The following is a 26,224-nucleotide window of genomic DNA, read 5'->3' as shown; positions in this document are numbered from 1 at the left end:
TTCGTTTGACAGCTAAAACAAGAAATATCGATCATATGGTGACAAAAATATGTACATTCCTTACCTTGATAGTTCTCGATATTTTTTCAAAGGAAAATTTACAATACTGGATGAGGTATAGACGGGAGTCTACGCTGGATTTAAAGGATGACCATGAAGAATGCAGAGGAGCGGTCGCAGTAAAGTATACCTGAAACTTTATTACATCAACACATATGAAAAACGTAATAAATATTATAAATACAGAAGTATATAAAGTAAAGTCGAATACACAACTTGTACTTTATTGTAATAATATAATCTATAATATCGATGTGTTCCTCACAGACGAGTAACTATTAAAAGACCTTTCTTTTATGTACAACATACGGTAACAGAAAAAAGTTGCGCGTGTTTTTTAACCAGTCCAGTCGGAAAATGTAATAATAATGCACGGAATGCGATTATGCTTCGTGAACAATCGGAAATCGCTATAGTACGATTGTTAATAATAACGGTAACAAAATTTTGATTCGCTTACAACGTGACTCCACGTGGTGACAAAAGCTCTCCCCGCTCTACTGCTATTTACAACGTATATAATCCCCTTCTCTAAAATTCATATATATAATTTATTTATTTATATTTATATACTTAACTGGTCTAATCAGATTATTTTAACAAGTTACCAAAAAATATCTACACGTAAAAATATAGATATATATATATATATATATGTATATGTATATACATATAAACACGCATACATATTATATCCACGCGCGCGTGCGTGCATGTGTATCACGGGCTGTGTGTAATATAATAATATGAACTCTTTTACTTGTTATATCTGTCATCTCTTACATTATAAACATCAACAAGGCCCTCCCGTTAACAGCAGGAGCTCCCTTCCATCGCGTGTGCGTGTGAGTAAATCATTCTTAGACACTTGTATCCGCGTGCACGTACAAACTTACACATGAGCGCGTTTCCGCACGCGTATGTGCCCACCTGTATGTAATACACGACAGTGTGCTCGAAGGATATGATCCTTTGGCTCATTTTCATGGCCACGCAAACATCCATCATGTCGGATCAAACCATTGCGCGCTCCTCGTAAACGTCGGGCCGATCTAAGCTCTACACATCGAAGTTCTTGTTTTCGCCGCGTACAAAGCGTATCCGCCTATCCGGCAGAGGGGCAACAATAGCACCGCGGAACATGCATTGCACGCGTGTCACCACGTCGGGCGTACGCGAGTAACGCATGTCCGACAGTAAAATATATATATATATATATATATATATATATATATATAATATCTGAATGTGTGTGTATGTGTACGTGGGGGTATGCCTGCGTCCGTCGAGTCCGTTCTCGCGTTCGAATTTAACGGTTAAGTTCAACACACTCGCCCTATATATATATATATTGTTACACATACGAGTTCAGCTGAGAGTGCGCCTATATACATTATGCACACGTTTAAAAAAAATATATATATATATGTATGTATACCTCCTAAAACGGCGTTATACGCATCGTCGCGCGCGCCATTTGAGTGCGCCGCGCCGCCAGCTAAAAGTTATTTACCACGAGAACCACATTGATCTTATTAAAATATATATGTATATTCAACAGTTACACTCAATCTATAATCTGAATGTCGAGAAGAAATATCAGGTGGCCGTAAGGGACACATCGCTCGGAATTGATCCGCTCGCTACACTATTCGAGACCGCGAGACCTCGCGCAATTCGGCGATTTGCGCGGATTTTTTTTTGTTTGTTTATCATCACAGACGGAAAAGAGTTAATTTACGCCATCCTACGGCGTTATATCGGATCTCTCTGTCTTATTCACTCACTCTCTCGCCTTCCCTCTCTCCCTACTAAAATCGGAGCTCTCGATACTCGATCGTCAAATGCGTCCCGATCGCACTCCGGAAACAATCAAAAGAGGAACGTAACCGCGGGTAACCTAAAGTCAAATTAGATCTTTATATTGAGTATTCTTCGACGCCATTTTACAAATTCTCTTTTCTTCTTTTCTTTCCAAGACGCCTTTCGTACGGACTGCTTTCTCGCATCCTCCTAATATAGATAGTAGTAGACTTTCTCGCACAGACTTCGGCGGAATGTCGCAAAGAATTTTATTAACCACTCAAGCGTACACAATAATCAACGAAGAACGACGGAGAATTGCATAGGCGTATTTCCCGTGTACTCAATTAGTGGGACTAAAGGTTCAACAATAATTTGCGCGCAGGCTGCAGCTAACGAGTTGTTCTTAAAACTATAATTAAACACGTTTTACCCAGCGCTCTTGCAGCGAGCGCGCACACACGCAGCAACACCATTCTTATCGGACGCTAGAAAAACGTACGGACGTGTCACGCCTATGGCGATCATTAACCGCCTACTTGTACAATATCAACTGAGATTCAGACACATCTTCGCGCGTCTCCTCAATAGAAGAACATCGCAATATCGTCATCATTAAATTATAATAGAAACAGAGCGTTGTTCTCTTTCTCTCGTAAGACATTTTATTCTCGGGGAAAGAGAACGGGGCAAGAGACGCAAGGAATCGAAGAGATGAGACGCGAGAAGAACAAAGGAAGAGAAGAGAATCGTGCGAGAAAGCAAAAATCGGTCGATTATTCGTGCGCGCGCACCCTTCACGCAAAAATTGCCCCGCTAACAGTTCGCACGATTCGCGTGTTACATCGCCTCCGCATGTGTATATGTATAATATATATATATATATATGACAACATCCGGTGTATGTGTGTGTGCACAAGCGTGCGACGATCTTATTCCGTGAAAACACGAACGCGGCGTCAGTACTTTCTTTTTTTTTCTTTTTTTTTTTTATTATCGTTAGTATTATTCCTTTAGGATTCTTTTTTTCTCTTCGTTACTCTAGATATGATACTTTCGTATGAGACAGCACGAGGACGACGCTGCTTGAGTGGAAGTTAGAAGAGTCAGGTATGTGTGTTTATGTATGTCCTCTGGAAAACGCGCGTTCCTCGCGAGACAAACTCGTTCCGAATCTGAGGCATGGCGTATGTACGTTCTAAGCGCGAATCGACGATAATTTGTTTAATGGCAGGTAGTGGGTCCGAATTCCATCCACGCGACCGGCGTTATTCGTATTCGTTGACTCGCGTGAGCTATTTCTTTTACGGCACGGAATCCTCGATCGATGATGTTATCGAGCCCGTTGTCGACGCCGGTGATGTCAATTGGGTCGAATATTTGATGGAGATCATGCCACCTCGCGACTCGGGGATATACATATATATATGCTTGCGTTTACAATTCGTCACTGCTACATGAACTAACATCTATTATTGAGCGCTCCTGGTTTTGGTCCCACGAAATTGCACAATCGCCTCTAGAGTACTGGATCGGGCTGTTAACTCGCCGACGAAGCGCGGGGAAACAATTTCGAGGAGAATCGACATGGTGGGAAACTACAGCGGGGACTATCAAGGGAGAGGTGTGCCGCGCCGCGCGGACGCGACGACGGCGCACCTTTGGCAAAAATTTCTCTGCGAACTTGTTTTTCATCGGAATAATTCGTGCCGCGAATGCGAAGTTGAGGACGACGACGTATCTAGGTACTGGAAGTCGAGACATATTAAGAACGCAATGCGGAGATTCGTCTNGGGGGGGGGGGAGGGGGGGAAAGATTCGAATTGCATCCTATCGTGAAATGTTACCTTTTACGACGTGACGACTCGCCGGAGAGATTAAAAATACGCGGTGATCGCGCTCGAGTCTCTAGAGACACGTATCTACTCGGTAGACGCGCGTCTTAATTTCTCCTAACATTTACTTATTTATACCGTATTACTTTCGATTTGTTGTTTGTTTTTTCTTCTTTACACAGCTATATGAAGGTATGCGAACGCGATTTGTATGCGGGTTTTAATAATAAAACATGTCGATTGTACGGTAACGCTCAAGCTCTTACCCTCCCACCAGCCGAATCTTCGCGCTACAACTACCGTAAACTCCGTCCATCATTTATCTACTCTTTACATTGTATATAAATCGTATCAAAATCAAGCGAAAAGTAAATTCGGGCCGATTGGACGATGACTTTACGTGAGAGAGCACGAGTATTGTGTCTGCGAATTCACGATCATCAGATTACAAAGAAGTGAACGACACAAAGCGTCATGCTTCCACAATGAGTGTGGCCGCTCTTTAAACGGTCGTACGTCCCACATTTATCCGTCTCTAGCTTTACCTTCCACTTAACGAGCCTAAGATGTATATATATATATATATATACGCAGGTATGTGTGTACATGTATATGTATAGAATATATACAACAAAAGTAATTCCTTTGTTTAACAGCCTCTATCGTGACATCAGGACCAGTATTAACTATCTCGGTTAGGGTGCTTGGCAAGAAACCGTCGAGGCCAAGGTAGAGGCCAGTCATATTGTCGTGGCACTGTGCCGCCCACATTTTTCTCGAAATACTTGAAGATTCGAAACCACCAGAGCCGGGCCAAAAAGTTGTTTGGTCCATATTGCTGCAAAAGTATCGTGATTTTTGAACAAGCCAATTACAAGTATATCTGTTAATATATTAATGATTTGCATACGTTACTAACGGCACATGTAAAGATTTACAAATACACATTTCACAAACAGCTTAATATTCAAGTAAATTATTTACATTATTCGGGAGAAACAAATGATCAAGAGTCTGAAATAAGTAGCCGCCGCGAGCGGGAGAGGTTTTAACGAACGGTCGAAAAGTAGAACGTACCTTAAGATGTGGGTTGTTGGCTAGCGTGTGATAAATATACCACAGGCGTGTAGTAACATAGTAAGCTATAAGTACATCCACGGTGTAGTGACCGTGAGCTACCAGGACCATAATTACCCCGACGAGCACCGTGAGACCCGCTAACCAGTGGATCGGTTGACACCTTCTCGGAGAGTCTGAAATGCGTTGCAGACGTGATACATCGCGTCAGTTCTGCAGGCCTCCTCGTGACGGCGTATTTATTTTTAAGCGCATGACTGGTACGGAAAGAAAGAGAGAGGAAAATAGGGGCACACGTACATTCCTTGATGATCAGGTAACTGAGCACGAGCACGACCGTGTGCCCGCTGTAGATGTAATCCCCGCAGTAGGTGTGCCTGCCGTTTATGGACAAACCAAAGCCGGAGATGAGCTGCAGGACCCTCTTCGTCACGAGTAGCGGACTGGTGTTGTTCGCCTTCGGGCTGCAATAATAGGTCTTGCTGGCGATCGGCATGACCGTCACGTACATCGTGATACTTCGCATCATATAGAGCAGCCCCATCAGCAGGAATACTCGCCTAACTACAATGAATCTGCAAACAGGGATGAATAATCCTCCGAAGGTGGACCGTAGACGCAATATCGAGCCACGTGCGACTCGTCGCCTACGTACGTACCTATGCTTATGGAAAATGATGAAGACCATCGCGGAGTTCGACATGATCATGATGAGAACCTCCGAGACGGTGAGCGCCCAATCTTGCGCGGCGACGTTGTCCAGCACCACGTCCGGCAGCGGCCCGTACGTGTTTCTATCCGGCACGCGCTCGTGCACCATCGCGAGAGACGCCGTGGTCAGAATGAAGTTCACGACCATGAAGAGAAACGCTGTAAACGGAAAGCGACGGCTTAAAGAGAGAAAGAGAAATCCCGGCGCCGCGACATGCAACTTTTCGTAGGCTACTTCTCTTCCCGCTCGCATGCTCGAATATCACCCGGCGTTAATTGACTCTGTCATGCAACAACGATTCGCTCCGTAACTGATCCCCTAACGGGACTCGCGAAATCCGTTCCGGTCCCGTATTTGCGTGCGGCCATGAACACGGCCGTCTCCTCCTCGCGTCCACCTGCCGCCGAGGGGAAAAGCCGCGATCCACACCGGTCGGCTGCCGGGAAAAGGAGAGACCGATCGGACGGAGGCCCTCGGCGAGAGATCTCGGGTCCCTCAGAACGCTCGGTACCGAATACCAGGTCACGTAATGACCTCGATCTCGATGGTCCCCCCCGCCGGGGAGCGAACGGCACGCAGCCGAACTGGAGCCCGTAATGCCGCGGCGGAATTATCCGACGAAGCTCTCCTCCCCGGCGGCATCTAGATAGCGCCGTCGGTGAATTCTCGCTCCGTGCTTATTACGTAAGTACCGGTGGAATCCCCGATCGCGAACGCCGTAAAAATCGATAAGGACCAGCCGATAAGTGGGAGAGCGCGGATCGGGAGAAGATAGAAGGAAAGCCTTTCCTGTGTAGGCAACATTTACGATACCTACACGTCTCGTAACTGTATCGTGCAGAATCGCATAAAATCGCGGCAAAACGGCGACCGATAAAAACGGCGGTGCTCTCTCGATGAGGAAAAAATTCGCTCTGCGTTAACCCAAGAGCCTATTAGAAAATAATATGCGGGCAAAAGTAGGACGGCCCGTGTGCGAGTCGAGTGCGCGTGTACTCTCGTCTGATTTAACGCTCTAAGTATATCGGTTCGTTGGAAGAAACACCGCGAGAGGAACACCTCGCGGGAGACACACGCGCGTGCGCACAGGTTGATAGAAAAATTACAATATCCGGGAAATTTGATTTGCGCAGCACGAATTCGACATCGCCTCTCTCGAACGAGGATCCTCCGTCTCGTAGCTGACACCCCTCCCTCCTCCCCTGGGGAAACCTTTCTAGTCCGGTGGCTCCCCCGGGGAGCCATTTCCGCCGGCGATAAATTCGCCCTTTGTTCTTACCGAGAAACGTTTTCCATTTCTCCTTGGGGAAACGCGGCTCCTCGCGCAGCGGCGCCGGTATGTCGAGCTTAACGACGCCGGCACCGGAGCCGTTCGGTATCCCGGGATGCCGACCGAGCGTCTCGATTTTCTCGTCTTCGTCGTCCTCGTAGTAGTCCGAACCGGAGGCCACCCCGGACCACTTGTCCTTGCTCTTGGAGGGAACGCCGGGCAACAGGGGCTGCCGCTGATAAACGTCGCTGGACTGTGCCATACCGCTGCTGCTTCCATCAACCGCCGCCTCGACGTCCCTCTCGTGGCCCTCCCCGGCGCCCAATGGTCGATCGAAACTTCCGTAATCACTGTGTAAACTGGTGGCCTTGGGATCCAATACCATCCTGCGAGTACAAAGCATAAGGTCCTGATCGCGCATCAATCATAATCCGGAGGCCGTGCCTTAATTCTAGTGGCTCATTAGAGATCCATTAGGTTGCTTCTCTTCCGCACAACTCTTTTCCCCTGCCCGATCCTTTCGGAAACTAGGTGCAATGGCAAGCAGCGATACGAGGGCGAAGACGACGACAGAAGTCGCGGGGGAAGTTCGGAAGAGACCCGTAGCTGACCTTGGCACATGGCCGTTTCTTCGTTCGCGCGGAAGAAACGACTGAGTCGAACGCAAACGCGCGCAGAGTGCGAAAAGAAAACCGTATCCCCGTGCAAAACGGAGAACACCTCAACGCCTCGCGGCGACATTGTCCGTCCGCTTGAATCTACGGATGAACCCGACGCCTTTTCCGCCGAGGGACGCCGTTATCGATCGAAAAATCGGAAAATAAGCGCGCCCTCCGCCGTACTTTTTGTCTCTATTTTAATACCTCGGCTCACTTGATTGGCCGAAGACCGTTCGTCCCCGACACACCGTCGGCTAAACGTCGATCGCGCGCGTCCGATGATCGCCGGGCAGCGAGAGTTAAGTTGATATTACACCGTGACACAGTTTACGAACGGCGCGCATTTACACGGAGCGCCCATCGCGTCACGCCCCGTAAAGCATGATATTTTTAGACATTTATTGCCGCATAAAGGGAAAGGTTATCGCGCGCGGCCGCAACGGACAAGCGCGAATTTTAAATCCGAGCCGCAGGCCATCCGGCAGTACCTAACCACAGCGGAATAAGCGGAAACGCAGACACTCCGCGCGACGATAATAACAAGCGCGCTCGTAGCACAGCGGAAACGTCGTCGTCGTCGGCAGGATGCGACCACCAGAACTGGTATTACCGGAACGCGCGTCCGCGAGGAAGGCAACGATTAGGCGAGAGAAACGCGACGAGACGGTGCGCGATCGACGGTCGAGGGAAGAATCGCACCAGGTCAACGAAGAAGAGAGAGAGAGAGAGAGAGAGAAAGAGGCTTTTTTCTTATTCTCTCACGTACACAGTAAAAAAATTGTGTGTTGAAAACGGTCCACCGAAATTTCTGTGTTATTTTAACACGGAAAATATGTTAAGAAGCACATATATATATATATATTAAATTAACATACATCTTGTTAAAGTAACACGAAAATTTAGGTAGACCGTTTGTAACGAAAGTTTCTACTGTGTCTGTCTCTCTCTGTCGTGCGTTCCCATCTTTACCTGCGTCTCATGAGCATCATCCGGCATTTTCAGGTAACGTCGCGGCGTTAAGCTCACGCACGATTAATCACGGTGTGATAATATCTTTCTCTCTGTCTTCCGCCCGTCGGTCGAGCGCGAACGACGTCGCCTTAGCCACGACGCGGTGCATTCTGACAGGACGCACCAGCGCGCACCCGCACGCCGTCCGAGATACAACGCGATGTTCCTTCGATTGGCGAGCGCTATGTGAGGATGATGTGTGCGTCCACCCGCGGCATGAATATTTGATATCAAGGACCGTAGTTAACGCGCTACGTGATTTCGTGGGAAAGCCGACGGCTGCGCGCGTCCCGGCACCTCCGCCCGGTAACTCCTACGCCCGTGTTAAGGCTAGACATTGTTCACGTTTATCGAACGAATTACCGCCAGACGATGCAGAAAACGCTAGTTTACGCTCATCCTGGCCCGCCGTCGACGCTCGCGCGATCATCGCGCGATCCTGCGACCGCGGTGAATCGTAGTGTCGTCGGCCGACAGGACAACGACGTTTGGGTGCCACTCGAACTAACGGCATCTACCTAACCTGTTCCATAAGAAAATGAGCTGCGATTAACCGCGAGTAAACCCGAATGAAACTTTAATTAATTCGCTCGCAAGGATACGTTGAGCATCGCGATGCTGGCAGCTATCGATATGACGGGTGCGCCTTTCTTTGCGAATTGATCGCGGAATCTGCCACCACGAAATAACACAGTGGAAGTAGGACGTCCTATATATGTATATGTGAGTGTGTGCGATCCTCTTTATGACACGGCGTATAAATGCGAGTTAGCGGGGCGACTCGCGGTTACGTCCGGAAGACCTTTCGCGCGAAGTCGGAAAACGAATTCCCGCGGCGGATATTGCTTTTATGAGGTCAAAAGGCGGGATCGTCGGAATGCGAGCCGTCGCTCGGCCAGTGCCGATAAGCTTCGAAACGAAATGGAGAGAGAGAGAGAGAGGGAGAGAGAAAAAGAGAGACGGAGATAGAGAGAGCTTTCTCGCCCTCAACGGCGACCCTTTTGACCCGGCCGACGATCTCGTGGGCGACGACGGCAGGACGGAGAGAAGACCGATTCTGGGACGTGTCGCAATTAATCCGGATACCGTCGGATATTGCGTCGGGGGTTCTCGTCGCGGATTCACTTTTACGAGCCGGGCAGACGAACGGCAGCAGCAGGAGGCGCGATCCTCGCGCAGGAACTGCTCGTCAAAAAGATCAGTCAGCTGATTAACCCTTGTTTACGCGCGCAATAACGGCTCCCTTGGACTCCCTTTGAGGGAGACGTATGGAGAAGAGCGCCGGAAACGGGCCACTGCCCGAGTAGAAATTTAAAATAGGGACTGGAAGGGCCCTACATAATTTTTCTCCATTTGCATCTGAACTCTATAAAGGCAAGCCCACTTAGACTCTACACAGAAATGTAACGCTCGTACAAATTAGGGCCAAATTTGCAGATCTAACTAGACCATATTTCAGTACATCTAACTAGATTATATTTTGTTATGCTAAAAAATTAATAAGAAATTCAAATACGGATTTATAGCCTGTTTGTGTTAAATTTTCTACTTATAGACATTATTTTTGAGGGCCAACATCAAAGTTAGTTAATTTAGTCTTATTATGATGAATTTCACTTAAGTCTTTTTAAGAGACTTCTCACTTTAAACTGTTTCAGAAATTGGCTATTTAGCCTCTGAGCCTTAGGAGTGCAAGCCTTGTTAGGGACATCCACATCAATGCCTACACAGAGCCTATTTAGGAAATTCTATTCTGAATTTGCCTTTCTTCACCATATCTAGCTTCAACAAAGGCAGACCTATTTTGGACATGCCTTACTTAAGGCCACTACAGACTTGGGGCACGCCCCGATTAATTTCTATCCGGGTAAGAACTCCGATTCGCCCGTCGATCAGTGACGAAACGGTGACGAAGAATTCTTTCTCGGCCGCGCGCGCGCGGAAGTTTCGCGGGATCTAGGATTTTTGACGAACTCGACGGAGTCGGAAATCGAAAGTCGAAAACCTAAATGCGTCTCGACAAACTCGGATCGGACGTCTCGAATCGAGACGCGAACGACGACATTCATGCTGGAATGAATTTCACAATGACGTTTTAATTTAACTTCTGGTAGATTTAACGCCGACGAAAGGGTATGTGTTTGGAGAACAGCGCGACTACGGTTCATTTGCATAACGATGCGGGTTGTTACAGATAATTCTATGAAGCAACCTTCCTACGTGTCCCACTTGCCGCGCGCAATACGCGTCGCCTCTGCTTTATTCTAATTAATTCGCGAAGCTCATTAGCGCCGCGCACGCAACCTGACATTTCATCACGCGCTCAAACTGGAAACTTGCGTCAAGCTCCAAAGCCGGCCCGGGTGAACGCGTTTCAGTCACTTTCAAATATCCGAGAGGACCGTTATTTACTCCGAGCGATTGCGTATACAGCGCAAAATATTTTGTATCCGTGTTAAAATCGATCCTTGTTATACTTTTCAAATAGTAATTGTTGTAATTTTAAAGTTCCAAAAAAAACCCGTTTCCCCGTCCCCATTTTCCGCCGATTTCTTTGGTTTGTGTTCTAGAGTACAAGTAAAAACTTGTGTATTAAAAAGTGTGTTAAACACATTTTATGCTTCGATGTCGATTAACATATTATAGATATTAGTTTTGCGTTAATTTTTTATATTTGTGTTACTTTTCAACGTATTCACCTTGTGTTAAATTATTACAAAAATTTGTAATGTACCGTTTAGAATATGCGAGTTATGTTAAGCCTGACGTTAAAAATTTTTTTTACCATGCACATGCGTGTATCTCGTTCCGCTTCAACATGAAATATTATCAACGCGGCTTTGAAAACAGTAGACGATACTTTCGCTTTCGTAACACCGTCTAGGTCGTCGTGGTGGTTCGTCGCGACGATATCACGTCCTTAAAAGCGGATTATTTACTTATTCAGTCAGACGCTTATTGAACTGAAGCTCCGAGTGTCCAGGAGATCGTACAAAGTACTTTTGCAACATGTGAACATTTTCGCACAACTACGTTCAAGAAGATACGACACTATGTAACGGCTTATAATCCATTAGCCGAAGTAAGACAAATTTTGCGCGATAGCCAGACGGTTATCGTTAGCTTAGTTACGGGCTAATCACTAGTAATAAGTAAAATTGAAACGCACACGCCCGCGAGAGATGTGAAACGCTGCGAGGTGATAAGCGCTTGTCTTTCTGACGCAGATGTGGCCTATTGCTTTCAACGTAATCAGCAAGTCGGATTTCACATTAAGCGTATTACGAATTCCATCGTTTATGTTTAGTCGGACATTTTATGTATGTACGGGCGGCCACACCAAAGAAATTTCATGAAAACTGTCCCATGTTCGGTACGCTCGAACGTTCATTATAAATGCACATTAGCGATAAGTAGCCGCATGTATCGCGCGTTGATAACAGACTAAAGACCTCGGCGTTCGCTTCAATACTGCTTTGTGAGCGAACACATCGTCCATCACGGAGGGAAAGATGACCCGAGCGACAGAAAAATTTATTTTTATGCGGAGTGAATCACGGTTTATATTCAGAATGAGAGGAACGCACGCGTGATTCCAATCGATCGATTTGAAATCGATCGTATTGTTCACGCATATTATTACGTACGTGAAGAAAGCACTCGAAGAACGCGGAGAGTCACATCGGAATTTGATCGACGGTCAGAGAGAGAAAGAGGGGAGACGTGATTTATGGCACGATTAATTAACGTACATATTAATGTGTACAAAATGCGCGAAATGTGCCGATTCGACGCGGAAGGATGAGTGATTTACGATCGAATACGCTCTATTTCGCGACGATCGATCATCCCGACGCACACGTGGTGCGGCGACACACCTTCTACTCTCGCTTATCCCTGAATTTCCGCGTAAAAGCGGATCGCGCGTTGCAGCCGCTGATACAGCCTACAATTTTCGACGTCGCGACCGGTATCGCGCACTTTCCGCGCTCTCAAATGCGCTCCACTCCAAACTGCTATCTCATCGCGCGCCACCACCGTCACCGTCACCGGCGCTGAAAATTTCTCGCGAGGTAATTTGCGGGACTGCGCCGAGTTTCCGTTGCCACGAGCGTAAAATAGAAAATTGCGCCTGACGCAAGCTCCGAAGCGACGAAATCCGTAAAATCATAAAACACGCTAAAAGACCTCCCTTCGGGAAATCCCAACCGCAAGCGACCTGGACTTAACCGCGCTTTCTGTCGCTCGCTCGCAGGAAGGTTCGCACCAGTCGGTTCACATGCAAAACGAGGAGCGTCAGCGCTTTGTATTTCAGTGGATTACGGGGATATCACGCGATAACACTGTCGACGTGGCGTTTGTCGACGAAACCCAACATCAGCATGATCCGGCTTACGCTATACGTCATTATTCGATCGCTCGCTCGCAGCTGCTTTGTAAAAAAATATCCTTATCTCCCTTAGTAAAAGTTTCACGCGTTTTTGGAGCGGTTACCGAACAATTATATTAACCTCAGCTAAGTAACTGACGGATGAAACCTACTTGGAAATCCCAATTTTGACCATGCGATTTCACTTTTCTCCCTGGATAAATCTCAAATGAAACATTCCGCTGGTTCGCGATCGACCGCGAAATATCCCGGAAATCGTTATTTTCAATCTCCTGCGAGACTCGTACGTGGCCGGCCATCGTATCATCGGCTCGCCCGTGAAAATGCCGGGCTTTACTACCCGAGTGGCCGAAGCCAATCTTCCGCGAGATAAATAGATATTAATTTTATTTTCGCGAGCCACGCGGGAAACTCGTGTCGGCGATCGATCGGTCGTCGGTTCAATCACCGTTATCCAGGTCCGAAACAGGCTGTATCAGAAAACTCATTGACGAGATTTCTTGCAATCCGTCTTTTATACGCGCCGGCTGACTCACGGCTGAATAATTCAAGCCGCGCGACTCTTGAGAACTACAAAAGTAATCGATTACTGCGCCACATGCTGCGAAAAAGTCTTGAAGGATCTCTTTGGTCTACCCTGGAACGTTAGCCTGACAATCGCGGCCATACACACACGTCGTGGCACCGTCGCCTGACACCGCAGATTTGTAATTATGCGAATTGCCGGCGCGACCATGCTAATGACACGCCAGCGCGATTCTACTAGCTGTCATTATCGCGATGATACCTACGGAGATAAACGGCGATGTGTCGTATTTTGAAAGCAAATAGGCCTCCGTCGCGCATTTCCACCGAGTAAAACGATACATTGGCCTGGCGAATTTCACACGGTGATCGCATAGAATAAACAAGCGATACCCGTTTGTTATTACGTGCGGTGTGGAAAAATCGCGTGAAAACGTAATATTTCAAACGTCTCGTTTCTTTTTATTATCATCACTACTGTTTATTGCTATTGTTACTATTATTAGTCATGAGATGGAATGAACAAGCGATATCCGGCAATTACGTCAGATGGTCTGTTTTTTCACTTTTTTTTTGAAGTTGCATTAGCTCAAGAAATTTATATATGAAGGGTATGAAACGTACGTACAAGATTCTTACGCTTCGATGTACGTAAATTTCTTAAACTAGTGCAGCCAGTCGCAACTAAAAAGAACAGACCGATGATAAAAGCCACGCGATCACGTAATTCGTATTTCGAGAATGTCTCGTTCTTTTTATTATTATTACTGCTATTTCTCGCTATTATTATTATTATTAGTCACGAACTGGAATAAACAAATAATACCCGCAGTTACATCACGAGAAAAGTCGCACGATCGCACAATATCTCGAATGTCGCGTTCTTCTTACTATTATCGTTACTATTTATATTTATATTGCTATTGTTACTGTTATCAGTCACGAAACCCGTGACCTTTCAAATGAAAATTGATTCGTCCCCGAAGTCCATCGTATTCACATCGAGCCGATCATTTTCCGACTTGCTGACTCGAGCGCGAAAGCTTCCGTTTTGCGAAATCAATGCGATTACGTCACGGATAAACCACCTAACACGTGACTCATTTCCTTTTTCCTACAAACTGATTCACGGCGATACCGTGCCGCTGACACGCTTTTCTAACCAGTTTTTGATCGCGGAAATAAATAAATAAGTAGCAGCAACGATAAAGGCAGCAACGGCAACGGTGATACGTCGAGGTGTCGCGACGCCGACGTAATGTTCGCGTATAAATTTCATCTCGCGGCGGATGAAGCATACGGTATTGTCACGAGGAGTGCGACTGAAAACTCGTTACGATAAACCAATCATCGGTATGCTACAGCGAGCAATCCCGCGCCAAATCCCGTTTTAATTAATAATTGTATAATAGTTAAAAAACGTCTGTGCTATCACATGTTCTCCGTTAAAAAGTGCACAACCGCATAATTATAAATAGGTACATTTGCATAGTCGATTACTTTGCGTGATTGCAGAATAATTTTAAAGATACGAAAAAAAGTGCCAGAATCAAATAAATGACTCGTCTCTCAGCCTCTTAAATCAATTGATGTTTTTATCAATTTAAATATATTTTAATGGCTTGTAGTGAATACTCGAACACAATAATATCTTAATTTGTAAATGAATTACTGTTCAGTAAATACTTTCTAAAAATAAGTTTTGATATTCTCAAAACTATGAATTTAATATTTGTCGCACAATTATTTTAATACTTTTAACTTTTAGTACTATTCAAATACGGTTTTGTAAATGAATATCTGCTCATACGAAAAAAATATTGTATATATTCCATTTTATTTCTACAATAAAAAATGTGTTAATTTAATACAAAGTGCTTATGTTGAAAAGTAAAATATTATGTCAAACGTTAACATAAAATTAATATGTTAGTCGACACTGAAATATAAAATATGTTATTTTAACACTTACGCGTGTTACAAAAATATTGAGATAATATAAACACAATATTTTAAATTAACACACGGTTGTGTTAAAAATCTAATTCAACAAGGGCTGATTTTCGAACACAAGTACAAAATGCTTTTATTGCGTACTTCTCTGATAAATATTTGCCACGGATTATTAGAGTGACCGTTTTACTTGGATCGAATAAATATTACTTCAACGATAGCACTTTCTGTTCGGTGTACAACTGCGCAATCGCCCACCAGCGTATCGCCTCGCGCGATCGCAGCGAGGCAGCAGTAAATTTGCGCGCATTGTGACACAAACAACAGCGATTTCGGTGCCACCTACGTCACCGCTTTCGTCGACAACAATAATCGCGCGCTTCTATATAAACGAGCAAAATTAAAATCTAGCGTAGACGACAGGTGATGCGCGAGATTCGAACGATTTCGGCGTAAAAGCGGCGTTAACGCTTAAAAATACGCGCGGCTACGGTCGACACATCCGTACGTTTTCGCTCCGGAATGATCGAAGAGCAGGTGTATGTTGTACGGCTTCTAAGTTGAAGTTCTCGCTGAAGTAACCGCGGTTTAATCGATTTATCGCGAACCGCGTATATATATAAATCGACGACAGTGCCGCGCAGATCCGCCGCGTCTGCATCGAGCGATCAGTCGCGTAACAAATACACATGCATAAACACACACGTAAAGAGGGCTGCATGCATGAGCGTACCGCGTATGCGCGCGGCCCGACGATGATCGAATCAATCGCGAATAATATCGCCGCGTGAAGGGTATTGTATTGCGCGCACACACACACACAGGCCACGGTAGACTGCTGTCATTCTTCGACATTGACGGCGAATCTCATCTCGCAAAAATACGAGACGGATGGGTATGTCGGGAGCGGTGCGTGCGAAGGTCAAGCACGTAGACTCCAGATCGCGTCTAATCGTCCACGCTTTAACACCCGCAAATGTCTTTAATTAAGGTCAACGCTTATACTGTCCCACTAAACGTCAAATAATTACCGAGTATGTTACGGAACGGCCATCGGCGCTTACGTAAAGAGACAAACATCCGACCTGCGCGACGCGGCGCACTTAGGAGCTCCTACCTAATCAAGTGTTTTGCCTCGGGAAAGAGAGCGAAACGACGGACAGCCGGGGAAAAAACAGAATAGCCCTGAAGCATCCCCGAAATACATCGCCCATGGTTTATTTTACCGATCCGTTCTTGACCGCGCGCCTGCATCGAACCGGAGGAGAGAGGATATAAGAAAAACAAATCTAGGAGGTATTCGCGGCTTTTCGTACATATCCGTTTTCGTTTATATCGGCTGACATAATCAGCGATATCGGCTGGCGAGAAGGAAAAGTCGCTCGGTGGCGATTGTCAGGGACTTCGAGCGCACCGAAATCACAATCAACTTGAATCCCCTCTATTCTATCTCTCAGCGTAATCATCGATCTTGCGACAAAGCCCGTATCACCGACGCGGCGCACGCGATTGAGGATTACCAAAAGCTCCGGGGAGATCGCTATCCGCTCGCTTTTAAACCATTTTATATAGAATCCTCTTAACTCTCAACTGATCTCCGGATCTCCGGCAGACCGATACGGTATCGACGTTAAGTAACTTTGCCGAGTGTTTGAGTCTCAAACGTGCGACTCAGAATCCGCCGCACAAAGCCGACGACGGCTTCGTTTGCGTTCCGAACGTAAACACGACGAGTGGCAGCGTTACGTAAAGATCGTGCTGAGAGGTGCGAGAGGACATCACCTGAAGGAATATCTGCAGCTCGAGGAGAAAAACGCGGATTACACTGTGCTCTCTCTCTCTCTCTCTCTCTATGCTCCTCTCGCGTGTCCTCTAATCAGGCTCGACAGTTGCCGAGAGAAACAGAGAGAAGAGCGCGCGAACAGACGATATCGCGCGTGTTCTTACTCACACGTCAAGTACGAAAAAACTGTTCGTAGAGGCTTCATACTTCATGCCGCGCCACATAATTACTGCAGGACGGGAAACCGTGTGTGGGTTAACGACAGAGAGAGAAAGAGAGGGAGTCCGAGTTCTGGAGTGGGAAACGACGGTAACCATAGACGGGTGAAGGGAAGGAAGAGAGCAGGGGGGCAGAGCGAGAGGGCAGGGCCGAATAATCGAAACGATGGAAGAACGACGATAACCGGAGGAACCGAGGATAAAGGTTACCGCGGAGTTTTATTTTAACCCCTCGCTGTGCGGAGCGAGGAGGATTTAACTCGATCGTATTAAAGCACTTAGGCTCGATTTACAGACGATCTATAATTCACGACGGAATTTGGAGCGGAATTCTATTTCTAAGGAGATATCCGAGGTATCGGCATTACATTTACAAATGTGTACGTGAATCTGTGAGTCTCCCGTGTTACGAGTAAAATTCCATCGCGAATTCCGTCGCGAAGTACGAAATGGAGGAGCCTTGGAAAAGCAGGCTGCACTTCGTGGACGGTGTCTTATCGACAAGGAAAAAAACGGATATTGAAGGAAGTGACGCACGATAAAGGATTAAAAAAAAAAAGCACCGGAACACGATTGCGGGAAACCTCGGAGATTAGCCGCGAGATAAAGGAGAGCGGACACCGGAATATCGCGTTCACGGCGCGCCGCTCGAGAGAGCTGCTGTTGTTGCGCGAGTGACGGCGAACGGAAACTGATTCGTTCTGTCAAGATCAAGTGAAAGAAAGGCCAAACCCGTGGAAGGCCTCGCGAGAGGTGCCGCGCTCCAAAAATACAGCGCTGGAGAGTTCGGCCGCACACCGGCGTGACCGAGCCGCACCCGAGAGTTCACTCGCGCGAGTGCGAAAAAGCCGAAAGATATCCCCCCAGATGTGGAGTAACGCGGTCACTCCGGCCATCTCTCTCTCGTTTGCACGCGTGAACCGTGTGTATTTCTGCGTCTCGCTATTTGGCTTACGCACGTTCACGTGTCCTTGCCAACGGCGACGGTGACGTGAGTGCACGCGCACTTGGTTATATACAGGTGGTTCGTGGCGATCCAGCGTTACCTGGCCTTTGACCGGCCCTTAGAAGGGCGCGCAATCGATCGCCGAAGGTTCCGCGCGCGCTTCGATCACGGCCGCACCTGGGGAGCCTTCGCGAGGGAGACATGACAGACGGAGAAGCCGTAAATCTCGAAAAGCGTTATCTACGATACGCGAGGCGCGGCGCGATAAGCATGATCCGCGAATTCAAGCGAATGTCGCGTGGGTGTTCCTCTGCGCGGGGCGTTGGTAAATGGTGCTGTCAGTATTAACCGAGTGTTTGTACACCCAGGTTACCCCGGCACTCAAGTTCGCGGATATCCGAGATAACAAATTTTTTTTTTTTGCAGAATCATAGATCATACGTATCATACGTGTCACGTGTTTCCTTCGCATAATTATGTTCTTCGTCAATCTGCATATAAAAATATATGAAAAAATATCGAAGTGAGGTTAACGGAAAGGTAAATACTTCTCTAGATACTTTATATTTTATCTTTACGTACGGAAAACTTCACTAATGCAGTCTCATTCCTTACGAACAATAACATCAGCAATTTTCAATTAGGCGTGTTATTTTTGAATATTCATGCATTGTGATTGTTGATTATTTGGTGAATCGGCAATGACGTTCCAAAATAGCAATCGTGATATACAAATATTCAAAAATAATTGAAATTTCCAATGTTACTATATCGAGAGAATCGGACCGCATTAATGGTATATTCTGTATACCGAAAGAGGAAAAACTACTACATTTAAATAACTATTTACCAAGAAAAAATATTACAACATAAAATATTAGAAAAATATTAGAATTATTTTACTTAGGTTAAAGTAAATATTATTTGAATTAGGACACTAAAAAAATTCCTACATAACTACATCCTAAAGTAATATTTATTTAATTCAAATAAAATCATTATTTCAATATTCCTTAGCAAATATTTACTTAAATGTAACACTTTTTTTCTTTCAATGTATTTTAACATGTGAAAACTAAATATCTTGTAAAGTATCAATTTTTTTGTCGACCTTATTATTACGCGCTTAGAATGTCCTGAGGAATAAATAAGAAATAATATTAAAATAAGAAGTAAGATTAAAAAAAAATGAAAATGTTCGAGCACTTAGGAACACTTAGCATCCAAGATATCCGAGATTGACCGTAGTAAGTCCAAAGATCGGGTCGTCAAGTTCAGGCAGTTCTTTCTCGTGCTTATCAACATTATCATATCGTGCTGACTAAATCAATGTCTTTCGATAATTTAAAAGTTGGTTACAACTATAAGAACAAGTGATCATCGATAAGATAAAAAGTTTCCTATTAAACGTACGGGTTTTCCGATTCGTTTCAGTCGTCCTGGACGCGTCGGTTTCACGAGGAAAATTCGTTTCACGAGGAGACAACGCCGGAGAACAATGAAACGCGGAAGGTAACATCGTATCTCACATCGATGGCCAAGGTTAACTGTTTTCCGCAAGAACAGTCGTGCACAGTTGTCGCGCCGAGTGAAGCTCAATTAAAGGAAGGAGGAACTCGTCGCTTCGAACATCGGGACGATGACGGAGTTATCGTCGTTGCCTCCTTGCCTCAATCGTAGCCCGAGAACGCGCTGAATGCGACGCCGAAACGCGCCCGTTGTACGACGACGTCGGCTAATCTGCATTTAAGTGCCGTAAACTATGTCTCCGCGCAGCAAACTAGCTTACAAATTAACGTAATAACCGTATACGATTGTAACTATTCGTAGTAAATTAACAGCTGATTATTGCCGCTGCTGAACGATGAAGCCACGTCGAATCGTCGCAATTTTATTCTCTCGATTATCACCGACCAATACCACTGACACACGGCGATAATCGCAGTGTTTTCTGGCCATGCGCGCTCATATACTTTCGAGGTAAAAAAAAGATCAGAAAAAACTTTTCCAGATATTAATATCACTAGCACAAGATTTGTTTTTTCTATCACAAAACGCAAAAATTCATTGCCATGTGCGCGTCTGGTACTCACAATGTACCAGCTGTTTCCGCGTTGCCGCTGCTGACTGCACAGCGAACGCATATGCATCGCGGATTATAAGGACGCGCAACAACAGCGAAAACAAAATGATCGATAAATGCTGGTTTTTATGCAATCACGCGCGAGCGTTCCTCGTGTTCTATCCGATGCGATGAAAAACCCGGCCTCGCGTGTTTTACCTCCCTTCTTCCGCGAAGCGCGTCCGCGCGATGCGTTCGCTCGACAAACGCTTCGTCAAGTCGATATTAAACAAATAATGAGCACTATCATACCGTGACAATGAGATAAAGTATGTCGCCGCGATAACGTTCGAGTAAGTCGTCGCGTAAACGTATATTAAAAAGAACGTGACACAGCGCAGTTGAGGTGTACTCGCGCGGCTATCGGAGAGATCTCGGACGTGAGAACCGCGTAAACACACGCGCAAAATTATCCTTTCGTTTATTCGATCGCTCTGCTGTAATTCCATCGCATTTCATACACGACGTCGCCAACTGAAATTCACCGTTTTCCGCGGGCAAAGATCTCCCCACTCGGGGTGAGGTGTCTTTTAAATCTACGGTTAATTTCAAACGTTACTCCTTCAATATGCAAAACTCATCTCACCGTATGCCATTCACGTTTCACTTCACGATATTAACATTCATCTCCGTTCGTGTCACAAATTACCTCTCACCCCATCTTTCATTTACAAATTTTCCCTTTCTTTTTTAAATTTGCATATTTTCTCTATTATTTACTTCTTTTTGTTCATTTGTATCATCTTCCTTTCTTTCTTTTTATATCATACTTTTTGTATGACTTTATTTTTTATATTGCATCTGTATAGCATGTTATTCTATATATAAAGCGTAATAAGTCAGTTTTCTATTCTAATTTGGCCAAAATTGTATTTCACGTATACTCGTCGAGCGATTGCATCGTCTATACCCGGATTAACGGATTGCAGCTGACGACTAAACGTCAGCAAAACGTACATATGAGGAAAAAATATTGGTTATCGAAAAACATGATAATCTCGTATATAAAATAGTATTAGGTTGATGCACGATTTCATGGTATCTGGAAGAGGTTATGAATTTTTCTGACGATGTCATACTAGCTTATCGGGTAATCAAGGGCAGTTATCGCATTCGGTCAGTAGACCGTTAAGTGTTATACATACATATGGCAAATATTTTGATAGTTGTTACATATGTGTAATAATATATATCCTATAGGATAAATATTTGGGTGGCTTTTAAATGCAGCAACCTTTCGCTCCATTATCGGAGCTTTAACCTTCTGTCCGCTCGAATACTGTGTAATAAAGAAGCGCATAAAGGCATTGATACGACTTAATAGACCAGAGCGCAAAAACATACGTACAGTATATGTATAAATACATGCACAACGATATATAAGCATGCGAAACATTTCTCTCGACACCGCGTGTCGAGCGAAAATCACTGAAAAGAGAAAATTCAATTATCAATCGAACATGGATTCCGTGATTCTGAACGTCCGAGCAAATGAACGCATTATGTTGTATCAGTGAAGTCACGATATTAATCGGAATCAGCAGAGTACAATGTCCGTCCTGTGAAGAAAGAACACACATTCTTTACCCATTCAGTGCATCGAAACGCGAGCGTAGATAAAAATAATCTCCCTGCGCATGACAATAAGATTAAATCTCTCTTTCTCTCTCGTCGGGCGCGACAAAGAGAGAGAGAGAGAACTTCTTGAAAAAGTTAAATATAATAGCGAACGCAGGGAGAATAGACCGCGTATTGTGAACGTCAGCATCTGGAGGACGCATGGCTGAGAAGAGCGAAACAATAGGAGCCTCCAAGTTTCGACAGATAACAACGCCCAGAATCACGCTATCCGTGCAAATGAAGACATATAAGATACGTAAAATCGTACACTATGACGCAACGAAAATCGTAAGGAAAACAATAATGATACCTGTGAATTAGGCGTCGCCATACCTTGTTATAGCACTGGGTAATTCGACCTTGACAGGTAGTCTTAGCTTATGCATTTTACTTTATACGTGCACGCACTACTGTGTGTCGTTTACGGTACGGTCTCTCTCCTCTCTCTCTGCCTCTCTCTTTCTCTTTCTCGTATACCCGATGGATATGCGCCGATACACGCGAAGGGATACACGCTGCACAGCTATATGCGGGACGACGTAACGGGAAACATAACCAATAAAATGCGAATGCAACCGCTTTCTTAAAAGGGGGAGAGAGAAGAAAGACCGAGATGAGAGAGAGTAAAAGAGAGGAGAAGAAAGAGAAACGAAGAAAGAGAGAACAAACGGAGCAACGTACAGGGCAAGAGGCACAAAAGAGAAAGAAAGAAAGAAAGAGAGAGAGAGAGAGGTCCAAAAACACTTATCAAACCACACGACGAAACTAACCAACTATATAACGGAGGAGCGGGGGAGGGGGTTGGCAGTCTAGTGAATGATTTTACATGGACACTGGACGGCATACGATTCCTCTTCGGTCGCGCGTACGTCTCTCGGCGACGGACTCTCGGGACTAGATCTACGACGCAAACTCATTACACGCGACACAACGAAAGACACGCGACCGTCTCGACACGACACGATGCACTCTTTGCCTCCGTTCCGTGTGTCACTCGCGGACGACGCCGCCACCGGTGGCGATCCGTGTGTGTGCTTCTGTCCGTCCACCCGCTCGCAAGGCACGCCACATGCATGCACGACGCACGCACGCACGTTTCTCCGTCCGCGTTCGCTCGTCCGTTCGTTCGCACCGCCGTCGCGCGCACTGTTCTGCGCGCACAACACGCGCACGCTCCGCCGAGGTTTGAGCGCACCCACGAGAGCAGCGACGTTACGAGCGGAAACGCAACGAGCGAGGATGGCGTCACCAGCCGACGGTGTGTCGGCTCGCCCGAAAACTGTCGAGAGGGCAGAAAGAGAACAGAGAGGAAAGAGAAAGCGCGGCACGAGAGCACCGAATCGCGTGTGAAACTATCCCCCTCCGGGGCTATAGTAGTTTCTATACATGCGCGTGTGTGCACTTTTGGTGCCGCTCGGTATCCGTCGAACGTCACGTCGGAGACGCGAGAGCGATCTGGCGGCTGTCGCGCGACGCTCGCGATACCGACCGGTTCACCCGCGAAAGTTTGAATCGTCGCGCGACGTCGCCGCCGCCGCCGGCGTCGCTTTAACCTTAATTGCGTTTAATCAACGGATCGATTCTGTCAAACCCGATTAACGCGAATTTATCGAGGCTCAATTCTACCGACATCGATCACAGCGATGCGATTGACTAAATTGCTCTCGTAAATTGTCTACGTCATAGGTGTATGCATGTACCGGGTAATCTAAGGAGAAACAGGGAGGGTCAATTTTTTCGAACTATTGCGGGACCGTTGATCGACGTCAGAAGATCGGATGCCGAGTTAATCTTTATCATCAATCGTAGTAACACGATTCATTGGCAATACTTTGGTACAATATCGGTTATAATGACATTCATTGGAGGTACATTAAACGAATTGCCCAATATAAAGCCAGCCAAACCTGCCAAACTTGCAGAAGCAGATATTTTGTGCAATATCTGTTGTAAACTTCATCGGCAACTTACTAATACAATAGGGTTTGCTGACAGGCAGTCGACAAAATTTATAGCAGGATACTGCGCAAACTCAGCGAAAAATGATTCATCGAATCAACTCGTCAAATTAACGTCGATTCGATGTAATTTCGATTGTCTCTACGTCGATTTGATGTCGATTCGATTTTCATTTCTCGCTGGAAAATCCTTTTAGGTAAGCTTGGTGTCTGACTGACTTTATACTAGGCAACATTCGTCCAATGAATGCTAACATAGCCAATATTTGGCGGATATATCGCGAATAAATTGCACCATTAGAGATGTATCGGCGTTTACATCCCTAACAAGCACCATTTAGGACGAAACCGATGACCACCGTGATGGAAGTACAGCCTTTGAATCGTGTCACTCGCTTTGTTCTTCTTGCAAAAGGAGGAAACAGGACGGGCGGAGCGAGCAGCTTGTCGATGGCATCGGTTCGTCGCGCAGCGAATAAAAGCTACGTGTTTCGGTTTTGCAAAACGTCGATTCGCTCTAGTTGCCGTGGGCAGGTCGTTTCATCGGCTAGATATTATCTTATATATCTTAAGATAATCACAAGAGGAAACCGATGTCTCCGAATTGCAAAGCCGAACTAGCAGCTGAAGATCGTCGTGCGCGAGCTTGTGGGTGGCGCGAAACGTGCGTATTACGTACGAGAATGAGATGAGAGAGAGCAATGAGAGATGGTATATAGAGGATGGTATATAGCGATGAAAAGACTGCTTTATTCAAAGCGGATGAGGTACATCATTGGCGCTCTGCTTATCATGCCGTCCGCAAATCGCAATCCGGCTGGAAGTATGAACGCGGCCATGACATACGATCTGATCCTTGCCTTCGTGCGATGATCGGATAACGCGTAATGCAACTGTAATAACAAAGTAATGGATAACATGATAAATAACTGGAACAATTGATATACTGGTCACGCGCGACAGGCGGATGCGGCGCTGCTACTACGCTACAAGCGAGAACAGCGAGCGTGCAACAAGCGTACCGGGGGGAGGCTGTGCTACACAGTCACGATCAGCGAGCAACGTCGAACGTGTTATTGTTTGTAACTGAATCATTGTTCAGTCCTCTTCGTCACGGACCCGAGTCGTTTAATCCGATGACTGGTAAGCGGAAATCAAATTAGCTTGGCCGCTCGACGATCGCTGGTATCTGATCTTCCGCGAACGCTAATATAGCCAATTAAAATGAACGAACGAAATTCCACTGCGGCGTACTTCACGCCTTCTCTACTTGAGGACGAAAGCTCTCTAGTCAGCAATAACAATGAACAATAATCGCTCGTCAACGATCAGCTGATCACGTTAACAATAGCATGTCCGCCGAAACGAAATGTGATTCGTACGTAGAAAGTGAAAATGAGCAAAGCTAGTGAGTAGCAGCAGGCAGGTAAGAAGCACTCTCGAGATGACCGAGTGGATCAAAACGAGAGGGAGGCGAAGCGAACGGGCGATCGTCGTCGTCGTCTTACCTAAGCAACGCTTTCCTCCAGCAGTAGTCCGTCTCGATAACGAACAGCTGCAATTTCATCATATACGTGGACGTGGCCCAAGGCATACAAACGACCCGTACACGCCTGAAGGCTGTCCACCTCTCGGCGAAAGCTCTCCTGCTGTCACCGTTGCTCCACCACCTCGTCCCCCTCCGCGTGAAAAGCGCGATTCCGTTGTTATCCGGGTCGCGATTAGCTGCGCGCGACCCAATTATTATATCGCGCGGGGCCCGTACGTATCGATCAATCGGCACGGAACGCACGGAACTGAGACGAAGCTCTCCCTCTCTTTCTCACCCTCTCCTACCCCGCAGCCGTGAGATGGATCTCAAGCCGGTGAGATGATGATCTCTCCTGGGAAGCGCACGGGATGAATCGCACTGCGCGGCTGCCGAGGGAGAAGACGCGCTATACCGTGCAACCGTTCGTCTCGAGGGTGGAAGCGGAATTGGAAGCACACAGTGACAAGATCTTCAGCCCCGGGGAGACGGTCCCGTCTTCGAACTCTTGAAAGCTCACCACCGTTGCATCTTTCTTTCCCTTTATCTCTCTCTGTAGTCTCACTCGTTCTCACCCTCTTTCTCTTTTCTCTTTCTCGTTTCCGCTCCGCTTCTATCTCATCCGAACTCGGGCAGTGATGAAAAGAGGACACCGTCAAAGTCTATTTTTCTGTCCGTCCATCTGTCTGCCTGCTTCCTCGCCCACCCTCTGGCGCCGTGCTTCTCCGACGCGGACGCGCGTCGCGACGCCCAA

General features: G+C 46.1%; 1 protein-coding gene across 12 annotated transcripts; it reads right to left on the bottom strand.

Annotated features, from left to right (window-relative positions):
• Positions 1–180: 180 nt before the first annotated feature.
• LOC106743028 (phosphatidylcholine:ceramide cholinephosphotransferase 2-like) lies at positions 181–26,224 on the bottom strand. Of its 12 annotated transcripts, none has more exons than XM_014616505.1 (7): positions 22,811–23,296; positions 22,318–22,507; positions 6,767–7,143; positions 5,435–5,645; positions 5,076–5,350; positions 4,776–4,951; positions 181–4,536 (listed from the first exon to the last, which is right to left on the bottom strand). In XM_014616505.1, the coding sequence occupies exons 2-7, from the start codon at positions 22,368–22,370 to the stop codon at positions 4,381–4,383; spliced, it is 1,248 nt and encodes a 415-aa protein (XP_014471991.1). In that variant the 5' UTR covers positions 22,371–22,507; positions 22,811–23,296; the 3' UTR covers positions 181–4,380. The 12 variants fall into 12 exon arrangements, with proteins under 12 accessions (XP_014471991.1, XP_014471989.1, XP_014471990.1 ...); XM_014616503.1 differs by having other exon boundaries at positions 22,755–22,838; XM_014616504.1 differs by lacking the exon at positions 22,811–23,296 and adding an exon at positions 22,755–22,771 and having other exon boundaries at positions 22,318–22,566.

The sequence above is a fragment of the Dinoponera quadriceps genome, unplaced genomic scaffold (genome assembly GCF_001313825.1).
Source record: "Dinoponera quadriceps isolate SergipeBrazil2010 unplaced genomic scaffold, ASM131382v1 scaffold848, whole genome shotgun sequence".
Lineage (NCBI taxonomy): Eukaryota > Metazoa > Arthropoda > Insecta > Hymenoptera > Formicidae > Dinoponera > Dinoponera quadriceps.
This window is presented reverse-complemented; position numbering and strand designations above follow the sequence as displayed.

Excerpts from the sequence above, each read along its gene's own strand:
- LOC106743028 (XM_014616498.1), bottom strand. The coding sequence starts at position 18,192 with ATGGCCGGAGTGACCGCGTTACTCCACATCTGGGGGGATATCTTTCGG. Across the intron at positions 7,144-18,028 it reads TCTCGCGAGGCCTTCCACGG|GATGGTATTGGATCCCAAGG; the intron begins GTTTGGCCTTTC and ends TTGTACTCGCAG. Across the intron at positions 5,646-6,766 it reads GAAATGGAAAACGTTTCTCG|CGTTTCTCTTCATGGTCGTG; the intron begins GTAAGAACAAAG and ends TTCCGTTTACAG.